Genomic DNA, 18,381 nt, shown 5'->3' on the forward strand with positions numbered 1-18,381 from the left:
GGGAACGCGCCGGAGTTGACCGGGCAGAAGCCGTCTTAAGGCCCCGCCGTTACCCGCGCCTGCCCTCAGCTCGACCGACTCCTTCACGGCTGACACGAAGGCAGCGAAGGCGCAAAAGGCGGGCAGCCCGCCCCCTCTTCTCTTTCCCTCCGCCCAGCGCACTCGGCTCGGCTCGACTCGGGCGGTGGGTATTCTCCGGCAACTCAGCCTCGACAACCAGCCGGGGCTCTTCGCCTCAGGCGACGAGCTTATCGCCTTCTTTCCGGACGCTTTTCGAAGCCAGCCGCTGCCGCCGCAACTACAGTCGTCTGTGCCTGGAGCGGAGGAGCTGAAGTTTGCGCGCCGAGAGCCGGGCAGGCATGGAAACCGTCAACCAGGTAAAGGAGCCCGAGGAGGAGGAAGAAGAGGAGGCGCGCGAAGGTTGGGATCCCCCTCCCCACCCCACCCCGGCTTCGGGCATCCTCTGACTTTGCCTTGGGTTTTTTTTTTTTCTTTCCTCCCAGCTAGCCTCCAAGGGCAGTTTTCGGGCGGTGAAGGAGCCCCTGGCTTTCCTGAGGGTGCTGGAGTGGGTAAGTCGGACTGCCTGGCTATAGTAGGTGGAGAAGTCAAGAGAAGCGAGGGGTGTGTTTGTGAGTGAGGGAGAGAGGAGAAGGAGAGGGAGAGGGGGTGTTTGGGAGAGATGGCGCGGCATGGATCTTTTCCGGGCGAGTCCCAGAGTAGCCGAGAAGAGTAAAGCTGGTCGCCTTTCAGTGGTTTTTGCCTTTGGCTTTTTATTCCCAGTCATTTAGAAAGGGTCACTGATGAAGCCGGACCACCGGCTGTGAAGGCAGTGGCGCTTTGGGCGCTCGTGGATGCGTTGCTTCGCTGGCGGGAAGACCCGCCTCTCGGATTAGAGCCGCGCTTAAAGGAGTACGGGTAGTCCTCGGTTTACGACCGAAAATGTGAGCGCCCCCCCCCCTTTCTGTTGCTAAGCGAGACACTTGTGAAGTGAATCTTGCCCCCGTTTTTACCACATTTCTTGCCAGGGCTGTGAAGGGAATCGCTGCTGTTGTTAAGTTAGTGGTACCGTTGTTAAGTGAATCGGGATTCCCCATTGACTTTGCTTGTTGGAAGGTTGCAACCTCGGGACATTGCGACCCATCATATACATCAGTTGCCAAGCGTCTGAATTTTGATTGGATGACCACCAAGATGCAACGGTGGTCGTAGATGTGAAAAATGGCCTTAAGTCACTATTTTCGGTGCCGTTGAAACTTATTAGTGACCTATGACTATGAACTGTTGTAAGTCGATGCTTCCCTACCCCCCCCCCATAAGAATTTGGAGTGTGTATGTGTGTGTGTGTGTATGTGTGTGACTTTTCTAAACACCTGATAGGGCACATGATCTTCTTAGCAACTAGCTTTCAAAAGGAGGAGGAACAGGGCAAAACAATAACCGAGCAAAACAGGTTCAGGCATTGTGTTATGTCCCTATAATTTACCACAATTATCCCTTCCTAGAGACCTATTTACCACTCTGAATTGGTTTAATGTCTTCCCCTGGCAGCCTATAAAACAAACGGGGAAGGGACAGTCTGCTGTGAATTCCTCATTTGCCTCAACCAGCTGAATAGCATTTTATATCCTCGCTTCTGTGAGTTGATTTGATGTATTTTCTCACTTCATCGAGGGAAAGCAGCAATTTAAATGCAAACGGAAATATTTCAGTGTGCGATGTTCCTCTTCAGTATCCTCTTTTATTTAGCAAAGTAGTCTCTGGGCTTCAGCTGTAAACGAAGGTGGATAATTAGTACAATAATGTCAGTGCTTTCAGGAAGGTATCTGCAGGTCAAATGACATCAGTTGCAGAATGTCTGAAGGAGGAGGAGGAAGAACCTATTTGCACAGAAAGTTCAGAGCACGTCAGAAAGGATTAATCACATTCCTTTTCACATTGAGCTAGGAAATTATGTAATATACATAGAGCATGTGTGTTGACTGGTTCACTAGGAACTTATGAGGCTAGCGATCTTTAAAGAGACAAGTTTTTTTTTTTACTCCTACCTTTAAAACCTATTGGAAAAAAACGTATATTTGTACTAATTTTCCCAAGGCTTCTAAAATCAGCTAAAATGTGTTGGTGACCATCTTGACTTGACTTTTTCTATTCCTTTGATCCCTTCCAAAAGAATTGTACTTCTTGCTTAAATATTGATGGTGGTGGATTTCATTAAAAAGGGCATTTGAGTAAGTTGTGTCTTCAAATGGAGATCTCCATGATAGCAATTTGGAACTTGCTGGGAACATCTTGAAGAGTGAATTGATATTTCAGGTCCATTGAAATACTCTTTGAAGGATATATATATATATTCTTAAGTTTTCGCGGGTACTTACATGTATGGTATCTCATCTGCCATCATCAGGCTTCTGTATTGTGTTCTGTATTGTGTATGTGTGTGTGTGTGTGTGTTTTCTTAAGTTTTCTTGAGTACTTACATGTATGGTATTCAGCTTTGTTCGGGTATTTTCCCACGTCATTATAGTTGTGCTACAACTTTAAAAGCGCAACTATAATGACGTGGGAAAATACCCAAACAAAGCTGAATACCATACATACATACATACATACATACATACATGTAGGTCTAGGTGTGTTCGGGTCTTTTCCCGTGTAAGATTAAGAGTATCTTGGAGATGTTTTGGCGAGGTCCCACTCACCATCCTCAGGCTGGTGCTTTCGGCTTCATGCCAGTGCAAGCAGTGTGTGATTGGAGCTGCCATCTCTCTATAAATACTGGTGGTACCACGGTGGTGGCTGGTGTGCTGGGCTGGTTGGCTGTGCTGGTGCCTCTTGATTGGTTGATGGAGTTGATGTTGGTATAATGGGCTGTGTGATGGCCTTGTGAGTTTTGTTGTGGAGATATCCTGGATCTTGTGCCTGTAATCTCCTGGGTCGTTTGTTTTGTAGTGATCTTTTTTTCCATTAGCCTCTCATGTTTTAACAGCTTGGGTAATGGGTTGTGTGATGGGCTTGCGAGTTCTTTTGTTGTGGTATCCTGGGTCCTGCATTGTAATCTCTTGGGTCATTTGTGTTTTGATCTCTTTTCCATTAGCCTCCTGTGTAGTAACGGCTTGGGTAATGGGTTGTGTGACAACCACCATCCAGAAAACAGACCACGGCTGCTTCGCCAGCTGTTGCACCCCCCTGACCCCAAAACCAAACAAGCTGACACACGCCAAGAACACAGACCCAGACTCCAAACTCGAAGCCAGACTAAAACCCAGAATGTTACATCACAGCTACCCGCTCAGGATATCACATCAGAAAACTCAGTAAATTACACCACAAGAACTCAAGAAGTTGCAACACAGCAAATGACCCAGGATATCACAGCACAAGACCAAGGATAGCACAGCAATAAGTCTCACAAGGTCATCACACAACCCATTACCCACACCCACACACATACATGCATTGCTGCTTCAAGATGAATTAATCTAAACACTTGGTATCGCACATAGTGGTAATTACCTCTGTTTCAAGGATACTACAGAGTCTGAGTGCTTGTTGGCATCTTTCTACTCAAAATCTTTTTTTTTTTTAAAGAGTTGGTTCAGCTGGAAGAATAACAAAAATAAATACAAAAGTGCGTCAGAAGATCTTTCACAAATAATGATGCAATTGTTTTTGAAGGCTTGATTAATCCAGAAAACCCAGCTTTATCTACCCGTTATGTTAGATCTGATACATATGCTCTGGGTCCCATCTATTACAGCAGGGGGCCCCAACTGGCACAAGGAACTAGGCTGTGCAAGTGAGTGAAGCCCCATCCGTGTACATGCAGGATCCAGACAGCATGTGAAACTACGCTCTCCTGGTTTTCAAAACAACTGCCATCCACAGAACTGGTCACTAGTGCCCAAAAGGTTGGGGGCTGCTGTATTACAGGATCTTATCTGGCAGGATCCAGGAAGGAAGCCTTTTCTGTCATGGCACCCACTCTCTAAAGCAGGCCTGTCAGATTTCCAGCCTGCAAGCTGGATAGGTCACGGGCTGGCCACACCTAGTTTAGCGAAGGGGGAAAAGGGTCCCAGTATGACACATGACACTGCCGTGACGACATTAGTTTGACAGCCCTTCTCTGAAGCATCATTTCTCTCAGAGATTAGACTTGCCCTGACTCGGCTGGGTTTCCATAAGGCCTTGAAAACCTGGTTTTGTTTGTGCCAAGTCTGGAGTCTTATTGTGTTGTTGAACATGAACAGGATTCAAGGTGGGCTGGACTTAGATCTCTTGTGGGTGGGAAGGGACTTGAGACTGCTGATGCATTGGGTTTTGCCTTGGCATCTCCTACACTATCATGATTGTGCTTGTTATTCTTGGTTGGTTTTTAGTTTAGCTATTGTATATTATGTTTTATCTTGTTATTATTCTTTGCATTTGAAATGGACAGCAATATATATCAAATAAAAGTCTGCATAACATGGTACCAGACAGTATTTCAGTATAAATTCTGGTAAAACTTTTGATAGTGATGTTTGCTAGATTTTGCAGCACATTTAGACTGATGTTTAAATGTGATGCCCTTTGGATTTTGTGTGTGTGTTTGAAGATTAGAATGCCTATCCCTGCAATGGCCATGCTGCCTGAAAATTCCTCCAACTGCTATTTACACTAATACAGTTATTTGTTTATACTTCTCCATGTGCCTCAAAGGATACTGTTTAATCTACATTTACTAATGTACTAAGTGTAATGCCAACATGCTTATTCAGTATTCCTTCTGTTTCTATCCCAGATAGAACAAGTATTTAATTCTTGAGTCAAAATAGTCAACATCTGACTATTACAAGTTACTGTTTGGCTAATATTTTAATGGTGAATACTTTTAAAATATTTTAAGGAAAGGCAATAAAGCAAAATGGGTTAGAATTTGGGGAACTTTCTTAATTCTTGAAATTATTATAGCCCTGTTTAACTACCAGAACTATTCGTTCTTTCAGGAACATTCTTGCTAAAATTGATTAAAATCAAATATGTTTAAGTTAAGAAATTTTAATATGGATTTATTCTTGGCCTTGAGCAAGGCTAAAAATTCTGAGTTGAGTAGTGGTACAATATGGTATGGAGCCAGGTTACCTACAGAATTGTCTTCATCCCATCCCATCAGGCCATCCCACCTGGTCAGGCAGAGAAGGTATGTTGCAGACCCCTCAGGAAAAAAAATCTGTCTTATGGGGGTCCAGGAAGAGGGCCTTTTCTACCATTGTCCTCATCCTTTGGACATTCTCCCCTGAGAGGTTACTCAGGTCCCCACTCTCTGGCCTTTCAGAAGAATCTACAGACCTGGCCCTCAATCTAGCTTGGGGCTCACAGAGCAGTAGGCAGCCCTGAGGCTGGTTAGTCCCCTCAAGACTCTTCTCCTGCTTCTTAATTAATTTTCAATGTTGAATTTTAATTATCCTTGCCTCCATTTTAACTTTTTATATTTTATATTCAGTTTTTTTACGTTTTTAACGTTTTATTTGTACACAGCACACAGAGGTGGTTTCTAAATTTGATAAATAAACATGCAGATAATTTGGGACAAGATTTTTCTCATAGTTGTGTTTGTGCAAGTGCTTATCAAAGTTACCTATATGATAAAAGATCAGATGCAGGAACTGGGCCTGGCTAATCTAGTGAAGAGAAGGACCAGGGGAGACATGATAGCAGTGTTCCAACATTTGAGGGGCTGCCTCAGAGAGGAGTGGGGGTCAGGCTATTTTCTAAAGCACCTGAAGGACAGACAAGGAATAATGGATGGAAACTGAACAAGGAGAGATTCAACCTGGAAATAGGGAGAAACTTTCTGACAGTGAGAACAATCAACCAACGGAACAGCTTACCTCCGGAAGTTGTGAGAGCTTCATCACTGGAGGCTTTCAAGAAGAGATTGGACTGCCATTTGCCATAAATGGTGTAGGGTCTCCTGCTTAGTCAGGGGGTTGGAATGGATGACCTACAAGGTCCCTTCCAACTCTAATTGTCTGTGAAATTCAACCAGGGATGTCATGGTGTACCAGCAGTCTCTCATCACATGAATGAGATATGGATGAATCAGATAAATAGATATCGTTCCAGTGGGACAGCTAATGGAGTTCCAAGCAGAAGCTGAGCTGGTGCTAGACCTACTTGCTAGCCAGCTGGTGCAAATCTAGTTCACTCCTTGTGGGGTACTATGAAGAACATGAATGTGTGAACAGAATGAGCTAGCAATCTTAGGCTGCCAGAACTACTTTTTGGTAAAAATGTATTGTAGACTTCCCTAGCTGTGTATACCATAAGCTAAAAAAAAAATCACATGAATCTCTGAAAAGCAACTGAACAAGCAAACTAAAAATAGAAAAAAAGAGACAGTTAGAGGTGCCAGTTAGGCAAAGGGCTTTAATCACAGGAGAAACACTGGGAATAACAATGATAGTCAATACTGTACTGATTATCTTGGGGTTCATCTGTAACTTTATGTTCATTTCCCCCAACCTGGTGCTTTTGGAATGTGTTGGAACTGCAACTCTCTAATTTCCCCAGTATTGCTGCCTCGGTGCACTACTATTGTAATTATCCGTAGAAACTTAGAATCACAAAGGATGGAAGGGATGATTTAGTCCAAACTATTCCTATTCAGCATCAGAATCCAAATAAAAGCACATTTGGATGGGTAGGGGCTGTCCAGCTTCTGCTTGGACATCTACAGCAAAAGTGCCAAACTCAATTTCATTGAGGGCTGCATCATGGTTGTGTTTGACCTCAGCGGGTGGGATGGTGATGGCCAGGGTGAGCGTGGCCAGCTTGACGTCACTTGTGTTGTGTCTGTGGTGGCTCGAGTGCTCTGGCAGCAAAAACGGGCTCCCAATCTCCGTTTTCGGCTGGGACAGCCTCATGCAACCCTTTGCCAGTGAAAATTGAACTCTGGAGGACCTCCGTTTTCAGCTGGGGTGGCCTCTTACATCCCTCCACCAGTGAAAACGGAGCTTGCGGGGGCCACATGCGGCCCTCCTGAGCTCCATTTTCTCTGGCAGAGGCACCACAGGCCGGTCCTTCGCTGTTTCCAGGGCGGTCCTGCAGGCCCTGAGTTTGACACCCATGTTCTATAGCAAAGGAGAATTCACTTTTTCAGTATTTGTTTCTACATTAATATATGGAAGTTTTCCCTAACACTCAACAGAAATCTGCCTTCTTATAACTTAAACCCCTTGTCTTTATCATATACTTTGGAATGTACCTTCTGTGTTAAAGCCATTCATGTATTTGAAAAGTGCTATCATGTTCTTCTTATCACTTTCCCCCCCAATTCTAAACATCCTCATGGCAGAGGATAAGAATTTGGGCAAACTCCAGGAACGGTGGAAGACAGGGGAGCCTGGCGTGCTATGGTCCATGGGATCACGAAGAATTGGACACAATTTAGTGACTGAACAACAACAATATCTAAGGGGCTGCCACAAAGAAGAGGGAGTCAAGCTATTCTTCAAAGCACCTGAGGGCAGGGCAGGAAACAATGGATGGAAACCAATCAAGGAGAGAAACAACTTAGAACTAAGGATAAATTTCCTGATAGAACAATTAATCCCTGGAATTGCTTGCCTTCAGAAATTGTGGGTGCTCCAACATTGGAGGTTTTTAAGAAGATATTTGTCTGAGATGGTATAGGGCCGTGATGGCGAACCTATGGCATGTGTGCCAGAAGTGGCACGCAGAGCCATTTCTGCCAGCACCCAAGAGGTCACCCAGAAGAGCCCCATTGCGCATGCACAGATCATGCACAGAGACATGCATGGCGTGCGTATCCACAGAGATGCATGGCGTGCAGGGGGATTGTATGTGCAGAGACACGTGGCGCATGTGGGGGTTCCCACGCACATTCGTATGGGGCGTGGCCCTCCTGCACACATTGCCTTTTGGGTGCTTGCACACAAGTGCGCATGCAATTTTCGGCATGGGAGGCGAAAAAGGTTAGCCACCACTGGTATAGGGTTTTTGTAGGGGGTTGGACTAGAAGATCTCTAAGAGGTTTCTTCCAACTCTGTTATTCAATTCCTCAGTCTCCCTTCTGAAAAATCTAATATCCCATCTTCCGGTCATCCTTGTTCTCCTTTCAGGCAATTCTTCCATTTTTTTCTGAATTATCCTTAAAGTGGGTACTTAGAGATGGGTGTAGTACTTGAGATTGGATCTGACCAACATTGAACAGGGTGAAATAATAATTTCCTACGATTTAAAAATTATACCTCTACTAACACAACCTCAAATTGCCTGCTTTTTTAAAAAATTAACTAATGTTACATTGTTGACTCATATTGAGCTTCTGATAAACTTTAACTGTGGGATCCTTTCCATGAATACTGATATGAAGCTAGTCATTCCTCACTCTAGACCTGTGCATTAATTTCTAAGTGGAGAACTTTGCAGTCTGTTGCATTCTGGCATTTTCAGTTCACTTCTCAAGATAATTTTGAATTTCTGTTTTCTAGGACTGAGGTCTCCAAAATGAGTAAATGTAGAGAGTACACAGAAAGATCCACTGGATCACCAGGAAAAAAAACATTAGACTATGCCTTTTTACTTTTTGTCTAAAAAATAAGAGAGAAATTAAACTATACTAATACTAAACATTATATGCATGTGTGTGTGCTATTTTCTATTGAACATACCTCCATTCTGCAATGGATCTTCTATTATTATAATGAAACTTGGTCAGCTGAACATAGTTGAACTGAACATTATTATTATTATATATCTCAAATATTCAGTTGTTATTATTATTCATTGCACAGTCAGCCAGATGTTCAGACTGGGTTTGGCATTTTTGTCTACCTATTGAGTCCTTACCAAGGACCTGGGATAGGCAAATCTATCGTCGCAGCATGGAAGCAGTTCCAAGTAAACCTGCCTTCTGCAATTGACTGATGGCAAATTTGCCAATGCCTATGATGTTCAAGTAGTACTCAAGTTGCTTTGGGACTGCACCGAATGTGCCTACTACTATTGGTATTACTCTTGCTTGCCTTTGCCATAGTCATTCTATTTCTATTTCTTTGTATTTTGTTATCTTCTCCAGTTCTTTCTCTTCTCTTCTGCTGTCTCCGGGTACTGCCACATCCACTATCCAGACTTTTTTGTCTTTCTTATTGACCACTGTTAAGTCCAGGGTGTTATGTTGCAGGTGCCTGTCTATCTGGATTCTGAAGTCCCAGAGCAATTTAACTTCTTCATTTTCTATAACTTTTTCTATTTTATGATCCCACCGGTTCTTGCTTACAGGCAAATGATATTTCTTGCAGATCTTCCAATGCACCATTGTTGCTACTTTGTCATGCCGCTGCTTAGAGTCAGTTTGTGCAATCTTCTTATAGCAGCTTACCAGGTGGCCCACTGTTTCTTCAGCTTCTTTGCATAGGCAGCACTTACTGTTGGTTGCTGTCTTCTCAATTCTGATTTTGTATGCTTTTGTCCTTAAGGCTTGGTCTTGTGCAGCCAGAATTAATCCCTCAGTCTCTTTCTTTAACTTACTTGCTCTTAGCCATTGCCAGGTCTTGTTATTATCTGCTTTCCCTGCTATTTTTTTAATGTACTGGCCATGTAGTTCTTTGTCTTCCCATGCCTCTGTTCTATTCTTCATCTGGCCTTTCTTGTAGGCCAGTTTGGTCTCTCTAGTAGTCAGCAAGCCTTCCTGGCATACTAACTTCGTGCATCTTCTTCATTGTCCTTCAGATATTCTTCCAAAGCCCTTTTTTCTTCTTCAACTATCTGATGTATTTGCAACATTCCACACCCACCTATTTGCCTTGATAGGTAGAGTCTGTCAATGTCACTGCAAGGTGAAGGGCATGATTCATTGTCATTATTTTTCTGGTCTTCCTATCCATTGCTTTTAATTCTGTTTGAGTCCAGTTCACTATTCCAGCTGTGTATCTATTTATTATTATCTCTTTTATCCATTAAACATGAAACTCAATCAATTGAACATTTAAAAATGTATCACAAATATAATTGATTGGTGCTAAAGGTTGATACAGGTTGCTGCCAGCATCCTAGGTATCAGCCAAATATTTTCTTAAGATGTATGATGTTCTGAGTAGCACAGATTTTTTTGCAGTTCTGCTGGTGTTATTACAGGAAGCTGCAACAAGTGCCCTGATGACAATGTTACATGTTTCATCCATAATCGCGTAGTTTCGATGGCCAGGTCGCAATATTTCATGATTTTTCCCAGTTCTTTTTCTTTGACTCTGGCTTCTCCTGGTAGAGCAATATCAATAAACTGTACACTTCGGTTTTCGATAACTGTGATATCTGGCATGTTGTGTTCCAAATGATGATCTGTCTGTATTTGAAAGTCCCACCAGATCTTCACCATCTCATTTTCAACAACTTTTTCCACTTTATGAGGGGCTGCCACAGAAAGGAGGGGGTCAAGCTGTTTTCCAAGGCACCTGAAGGCCAGACAAGGAATAATGGATGGAAACTGAACAAGGAGAGATTCAACCTGAAATAAGGAGAAACTTTCTGACAGTGAAAACTATCAACCAATGGAACAGCTTTGCTTTTGGAAGTTGTGGGAGCTTCATCACTGGAGGCTTTCAAGAAGAAATTGGACTGCTATTTGACAGGAATGGTATAGGGTCTCCTGCTTGGCAGGGGGTTGGACTAGATGACCTACAAGGTCCCTTCCAACTATATTAATCTGTAATCTAAAGTCAACAATGTATCCAAGTAATAGGCATACCTTCCAGCCCATTAAAACTGGCTGCCTCTACTTGCAGCACATTGTATTCAATCAAGTGTAATTCTCCAAAAGTGTCCGAGTATAGAATTCTTTTGTTTATTATTGTTTCACAGTGACCCTTAAAATCCAGTTTTTCTAATTTTTGAATGCTTTTTGATGATTTGAACAAAGCCTGACAGATATGTAACTTCAGATTTCAGTAGCTGTCTTTGAAAGAAAAGATGAAATAAAATGACAAAAGACACTGTCACACAGTACTTTGATTTCCTTACTCTAGCTGAAAGATCTTTTTTTAAAAAAAATCTGTTTTTTTCTATTCTTTTTGTTTTTCTTTATTCATGTTTAATATGCATATCCATTTATCCCAAGGCAGAAACTGAAAACACTTTAATATACAGATAAGGTTATCATACTGTATTTATCTTTCCATCTATAGCTAAAACTTTGAATCACATTATGGCAATTATCAGATAATCAAACCTAACAGACAAGAACTGTCAGCACACATCAGAAAAAGGGATGGGAGTATTTGATCAAAATTGTATCGAAGAAACCCAAATATCTCAGTTCAATGAACCTTGTTGAAAGTAGACACTCTAGATTAAAAAAAAAAAAAGTTACTGCAAGGCAATCGTTTAGTTCAATTAAGGAGAACCAGCTTGGTCTACCAGTCTAAAAATCAGGAAACAGCGAGTTCTAGTTCCACCTTAGGCATGAAAACTGGCTGCTAACTTTGGGCTAGTCAATCTCCCAGCCTGGGCAACAAGCCAATCAGTTGTTTCCTGCTGCAAAACAATGGATCAATACTCAGTTGAGTTAAAAAAAAAAAAAAGGCAGACCCTGCACTTGCAGAAAAACACTAGGAAGAAAAATAATCATTTTGCGTAGTCTACAAAGACCTTTTTTAGAAGACCTTTCCAATCATCCAGAAATGATTGGACGCTGATCAAAACGGAAAGGTATTCAGAAGCTACAGGTCGTTCAAAAGATGCCTGCTAGATTTTTTGATACAGCATCTGTTTTAATCCCTTTTCATCTTTATTGGCTGATTAGGCCCAGTACTCTTCAACATTTTCATCAATAATTTGGACAAGGGGATAGATGCAGACTTCTACTCCAATATTCTTATAAATTTTCTTTGCGTTTTATTATTTTATATAGGTTTTAATTCAACACCATTAGCTAAATTGACTTGTGAAGAAGAAAATACATACTTAATTTTAAAAATGTATTTTAACAAATAACTTTTAAGAAATGAGATCAAAGTTTAAGATTTCTCCTTACTGGTGTTCCTAAATTTAGTCCTTGCTGAATTAAATAGTAGGTAGAAATATAAATTGTCTAAATAAATACATTTCTAAAGAAATAAATATTATATGCATTTAAAGCTGACAAATTTACAGCATTGTATACTTAACAATGTCCACACTTGATCTATTATAAGACTCCTACAAGAAATATATTTACTGAAGATAATATATGAATTTATTTCAGACAGAGTATATCCCATTCTGAATCAGTTAGATTAAACTCCTACAATTCTTTCTAGATTTTGGGCCATGCTGGCTCTGAATTTTGTGGAATGGACTCCATTACATCTAAATAGCACCAATTTAGGGAGATGGACCGTGGACCGGGACCGGTCTGTGGAACATTTCCTACCGGGCCGCCAGTTTGCTGGGTGCCGCCATCTTGTTTGACAAGAAAGTGTTTCCGGGTGAGCTTTTCCGGTTGGAAAGCGGTGTTTGGGTCCTGAAGGAATCCTCGCGCCTTAGTTTCATTGAAGGGGGGGCTTCAAATGAAACTAAGGCGCGAGGATTCTTTCAGCACCCAAGGCAAGGCGAGCCGAGCGACCATCCCAAAGCCATCCCGAAGTGAAGCCCATCGACAAAGGTACAAAGGAGGAGTTGAAGGTGGTGGGGAGAAGTGGGGGGATGGCTGGCTGGCCAGTTGCTCAGCTTGCCTTGCCTTGTCATGCGTGCTGATGCCGGTACCGGGCCATGGCACAAAAAAGGTTGGGGGCCACTGGCTTATATAATCCATGGTTTAAACGATAAAATCAGTATCACCATCACCACCATCCCTCAATCTTATTATTTAGTTTTATTCTTCCGATTGTATTCGTGGCATGGTGGCCTATAGGTGAAGTGTCTTGCTTCACAATTGGGAGGTTAAAAATTCAATCCTAGGCAGCAGCAGAGGTTTCTCTATCAAGGCACCAAGAAATAATGTCTGCTGCGAACTCCGCATAGGTGTCAGGAAAGGCATCCGGCCAGAAAATGCTCATCTCCATTCAGTTGCCCAGCTCCATCCTGAAGCAAGGGATTACAGGGTCATAAAAAGAAAAAAAATCTTCCATGAGTATTAATGAAAGTGGAAGAGTACAACCATGCCTATTCTTAGTATACATCTCATCTGAGGGCAATGAAACAAGTCAGGAGAAAACTAAAATGCTAGTTTAGGAAAAGTCATCTTGACTGTGACTGAACAGAAGAGAGAACGTATTCATTTACTGATTTATTTATTTATTTAATTTCCACCATTATTATTTTTATAAATAACTCAAGGTGACAAACATACCTAATACTCCTTCTTCCTTCTATTTTCCCCACAACAACAAACCTGTGAGGTGAGTTGGACTGAGGGAGAATGATTGGCCCAAAGTAGCCCGGCCTGCTTTCCTTAGGCAGAACTAAAACTTATGGTCTCCTGTTTCTAGCCTGGTGCCTGAACTATTTAAGCCAAACTGACTCCAATAATACATTCATTACTGACTCCATTTTGGGAAGGGAAAATACCCAGTGCTTCTCCACTGTTTAGCTCTGTAGAGAAACATCATCCTGGGATATCTCTGTAAATTAGAAGCTGAAGGAATTACATTGTGCAATACTTTTATTCCTCCTCTGGATCCCATCTCAGAATACTACCAGCTGTGTTACAGAATACTGCAAGATACCGTTTTGTTCCCAATACAGTACTATTTAGCATTTAAATGAAAGTATAGGAAATAGTCTGATATTTGTAGGCTAGGTGGGATCAATGTGCTAATTGCATTCAGTTCTAGTTCTACTGTACATACATCTGAATTAGCAGTGACTGCATATTGTGAACTGGTATTTCCAAGGGAAAAACACTCACAAGCTTTTTTCACAAACTTCACAAATTTTTTGTAGAAAAATCCAAGATTCAAGCTTCAGTATTGCCAAGAAATAAATAAGGAATTAAAAATGTAATAGAAATTGAAATAGTAAAGTTTGGGTGTAGAACAGGACTGTCAAACTCCCGGCCCGTGGGCTGGTTGCATCATGCGCTGGCCACGCCCATACCCAGTTTAGCGGAGAGGGGAAGTCCCAATACATCACATGACACCATTGTGATGACGTGAGTTTAACACACCTGGTGTAGAAGTAAACGGGTAGGAGAGATGGTTCCAGATAAATTCCTCTCTGGAGGATATTCCGTAACTTTAAAAGCTCAACTGTATCAATTGAGAATTCCTTTGGGGTAGCGACTAAGGTGCTGGCCTAGAAATTGGACACTATTAGGTATGTTCACTGCTTTGAGTTCTATATGAGAAAGGTGTGATAAAAGTCTAATAATAAAATGAAAAAAAAATATTTTTAAGGCACTGTTCTCTAAGCATGAGTATATAAGTAGTCAAAACTGGATTGTACTTGAATAGGTACAATTACTCAAGTAAATAAGTAAAATTTTCTGGCTTTTGGTGAAAAGGATAATCTTGTCATTTTCTCTCTGTGGCTAGATATTTTTGAATTTAATATTTATTGAAGACCTATCGGTGGATTTTTGTTGAGAATTGCACATAAAGAACTTTTTCCCAGTTGCCTTGTTCCATAACACACATCATGACAAAATGAATCTTTTAGTGCTTTTGTTATGAATTATAATGGACATTTTATCCTTGATTTCCCTCATTAAGAGATTAATCATTTCCAAAAATTTTATGGGGTCTGAGAAGAATGTTTCTTACTTCCCATTTCAGCATTCTTCATACATATTTTAGTCAAGTTATTAAACCAGACAGAAAGTAACTTAACTGGCTTTTGTGGTGATGTTCTGTTTCATCTAATTTTTTAATGTTTTAAGAATCTTTTTGTTCCATCCTGTGAAAATAAGACAGATTCATGTTCCATCCAGTGAAAATAAGACAGATTCAGCTAGCTACTAAATACCTCTCAACAGAATTGTTCCTCAGGCAAATCATGTTAGTGGTATTAGAAGGATTTTGAGCCTTTTATACATAAAATCTCTATTATTTAAACATTTATCATTTTCAGCCAGTGCACAGATATTATGTATTTGATTATTAGTGGGTTTAAAGATTAATGAAATTGTTAAAATAAGAGACATTTAAACATCCATGTCTCAATATTATACTGTCAATCATTTGATTTGATGAAAAAAATAAATAAAAGGGGTTATTATATTAGTTAGGCTAGGACAGATTTGTGGAAAATATGAAGAAAAGGTTAAAGTAGAGATTAAATCTACAACCCCTGAAAAGAACTAAAACCACTACCTATATTCGTAAAATCAACATGATTTGAAGTAGGCAATGTCTAAATGTTATAAGCTTGGCAAGATTCCTGAGGTGAAAGAGCAGAGGAAGAAATAGAGGAGAAATAATTGTGACCTACATAATATTCCTGGGAGGAAGAAATCTGTGCTACCAAGAATCCTAAGTGAATTTGACCTTTACTGAACATATGTATGTGAATGTAACCCAAGATTGCATGTAAGCAAATAAACCTGGAGGGAGCCTGACCTGTAATGTGGATTTTGGTGTATAATGATTATTGTTACTGACTCTTGATTTTATAAAGAACTAGCAACTGTCATTTGATCCATATTCTTAATTAAGGATTGATACTCTTCAAACCAATGTTTTATATCTCTTATAATCCCATGTAGAACATTTGTAAAGTAATTAAACAAGTTTTTGCGTTTAGAATAATTATATATTTTTTTTACAGAAAGAGATACGATACTATCAGTGAATCCTAGATTTTGATTTAATTCCAAGATCTAAAACTGGAGTTCCTGAGTCCCAGTTACTGAGAAACAGTAGTGAAACAGGATTGTTGGTTTAATATCTCGCATGAAAATTGTGAAACTGATTTATACGGTAGAAACTGGATGTTGACCAGATATATCCGTGATCTCGAGTGTTTCTAAGACATAGTACCATGGGGAATAGAAAAAATAACCTAGTTTTACTGGTTGCTTCACTTACTTTGTTTCAGTGTGAGAAATTGTGTAATCATTTTTTCTGAGCCGTATTAGATACCTTGCCCAGTATACCTTCTGATTTACTTTATGAATTTATTTTATGAAGAATTGCATATTCATGTACTGTGTAACAGCCCACGATCTATTAAAATCAGTTTTATATATCAATAGATATATTTACAAAAAATGTACACTATTTGTTTGAAAGTTGGCAGTTTCCTTTCAACAAAAGGGATTACTATTGCTACAAACTAGAGAACCCTACTGATAACCAATAAAAATGATTTCAATATCAATTTTACATTACAATAACAACTTTCACCTGGTTCATGGCTTCCACCCTTATCACATCCTCAGAGAGCCGGACAATGGCTCAGAATGTAAGTAACCCATTCTCAAAATGGTTAAATTGACTTAGTTGATCATAGAAAAGACAATATCTACATTTATTGCTGTCTGGAAAACTTTCATGGATTTTTGTGTGTGCATAAAACAGAAAAAAATGAACTTACAATTTATGATTTTGATGATTAGACAGAATAGATAGAAAGAAGAGAGTAAAAGGTAAATTTATCATTGTAGAATAGAACAGAACAGAACAACATAGTTGGAAGTGATCTTGGAGGTCTTCTAGACCAACCCCCTGCTTAGGCAGGGAACACTATACCATTTCAGATAGATGGCTGTCCAATCTCTACTTAAAAACTTCCAGTGTTGAAGCATGCACAACTTCTGGAGGCAAGTTGTTCCACTGATTAATTGTTCTAACTGTCAGGAAATTCCTCCTTAGTTCTAAGTTGCTTCTCTCCTTGATTAGTCTCCAACCATTGCTTCTTGTCCTGCCCTCAAGTTCCTTGGAGAATAGCTTGATTCCCTCTTCTTTCTGGCAGCCCATGAGATATTGGAACACTGCTATCATGTCACCCCTAGTCCTTCTTTTCATTAAACTAGACATACCCAGTTCCCGCAACCATTCTTCATATGTTTTAGCCTCCAGTCCCCTTTCAATCATTATTGCTCTTCTCTGCACTCTTTCTAGACTCTCAACATTTTTTTTTACATCATGGTGACCAAAACTGAATGCAGTATTCCAAGTGTGGCCTGTAGCAAGGCATTATAAAATGGTATTAACAGGGGTGGGATACGACAGGGTTAACTACCGGTTCAGGATTTACAAGCTTCCCTGCCGGCTGCGAGCCACGCACCTGTAAATTGTCATCAGCATGCTGGGTGCAGAGAAGCAGCCTTTGAAACAGCCCTCTTTTCTTGCTTTTCTAACTGCAGCTGTGCCTCATTCAGCAGCTGAAGTTGAAAAATCAGGAAATAAAAATCAGGTAAGAGCCTGGGTGGGTGGGTGGGCGCTCAAAAACATCAGCAGAGATAGAACCGGTTCTTATGTCTGCTGCTCTTCAGAGCTACCAGTTCTACAGAGGTAGACAAAAGTGGTAGAAACCCACCCCTGGGTATTAACACTTCACGTGATCTTGATTGTTCTATCCCTCTGTTTAGGCAGCCTAGAACTGTGTTGGCTTTTTTGGCAGCTGCTGCACTCTGCTGGCTGATATTTAAATGGTTGTCCACTAGGATTCCGAGATCCCTCTCACAGTTACTACTATTGAGCAAGGTACCACATATATTGTACCTGTGCATTTATAACTGTACTTATAACTGTTGTAAAGAATATTGAAACCTACTTCTTTGTATCTTTTTTCTGTTCTATTTTTCTTTTACTTTTTTTCTCCTTCCTTACACTTTTAGCTTTCTCTTTGATTTCTTTCTTTTTCCTACTTTATATTAATTTATATTACCAGTTTTTAAACTTCCTTTTTAAAATTCTTAAATAAGTATATTAAATAGGGGAGAAGGGCACAAGAATATCTATCGGGCTGCTATGTGAAATATTCTAGGCATCTCACAGAGATGGGATGGATTGTCTTGGAATTAGGTTCTGATTGGGAAGGTCCAATCAAGAGGACTAAGACATGATCTTTCTCTAGACATATCTGGTTAGCTCAAGAGTTTAGGAAATCCCACAAAAGTCACTGTTCCAGTAAGTGTTATATTTTATCTAATTCTATATCATTTTAATCCAGCTAGTAACATCCCTACCTGATTTGATAATCTTCTTTTGCCAATCTATTTAAAACTCACAAAATTAGCTGCAATAATACTCTGCTCAGAGTTGATTTTTGTGAGATGGAAGGCTGATCAATCAATTAATCAATCATTTATACAAATTTTCCCAGGAATTCTTGCTATATTATCTTAGGAATGTAGAAGTGATAGAATATTTTACATTTTGGAAGAATTCTAGCTCTTATTCTTAGTGAAAGATCAGCATAGTTACAGACCTAGAGATCTATGAAAAAGGATAAATATAT

General features: G+C 40.4%; 1 protein-coding gene across 2 annotated transcripts in view; it reads left to right on the top strand.

Moving 5' to 3' along the window:
- The first annotated feature begins 253 nt into the window (after nt 1-253).
- The window catches only part of SYNPR (synaptoporin), a 172,416-nt gene continuing 154,288 nt past the window's right edge, over nt 254-18,381 (top strand). For both annotated transcript variants that reach the window (XR_015741592.1, XM_026721176.2), the window contains exons 1-2: nt 254-377; nt 504-569. Coding sequence is in view for 1 of the 2 variants with exons in the window: in XM_026721176.2 (XP_026576961.1) it covers nt 360-377; nt 504-569 (84 nt within the window). In the remaining variant the exon portion in view is untranslated. The remainder of the gene's footprint in view (nt 378-503; nt 570-18,381) is intronic.

The sequence above is a fragment of the Pseudonaja textilis genome, chromosome 2 (assembly GCF_049901715.1).
Source record: "Pseudonaja textilis isolate UNSWEBS1 chromosome 2, rPseTex1.2, whole genome shotgun sequence".
NCBI lineage: Eukaryota > Metazoa > Chordata > Lepidosauria > Squamata > Elapidae > Pseudonaja > Pseudonaja textilis.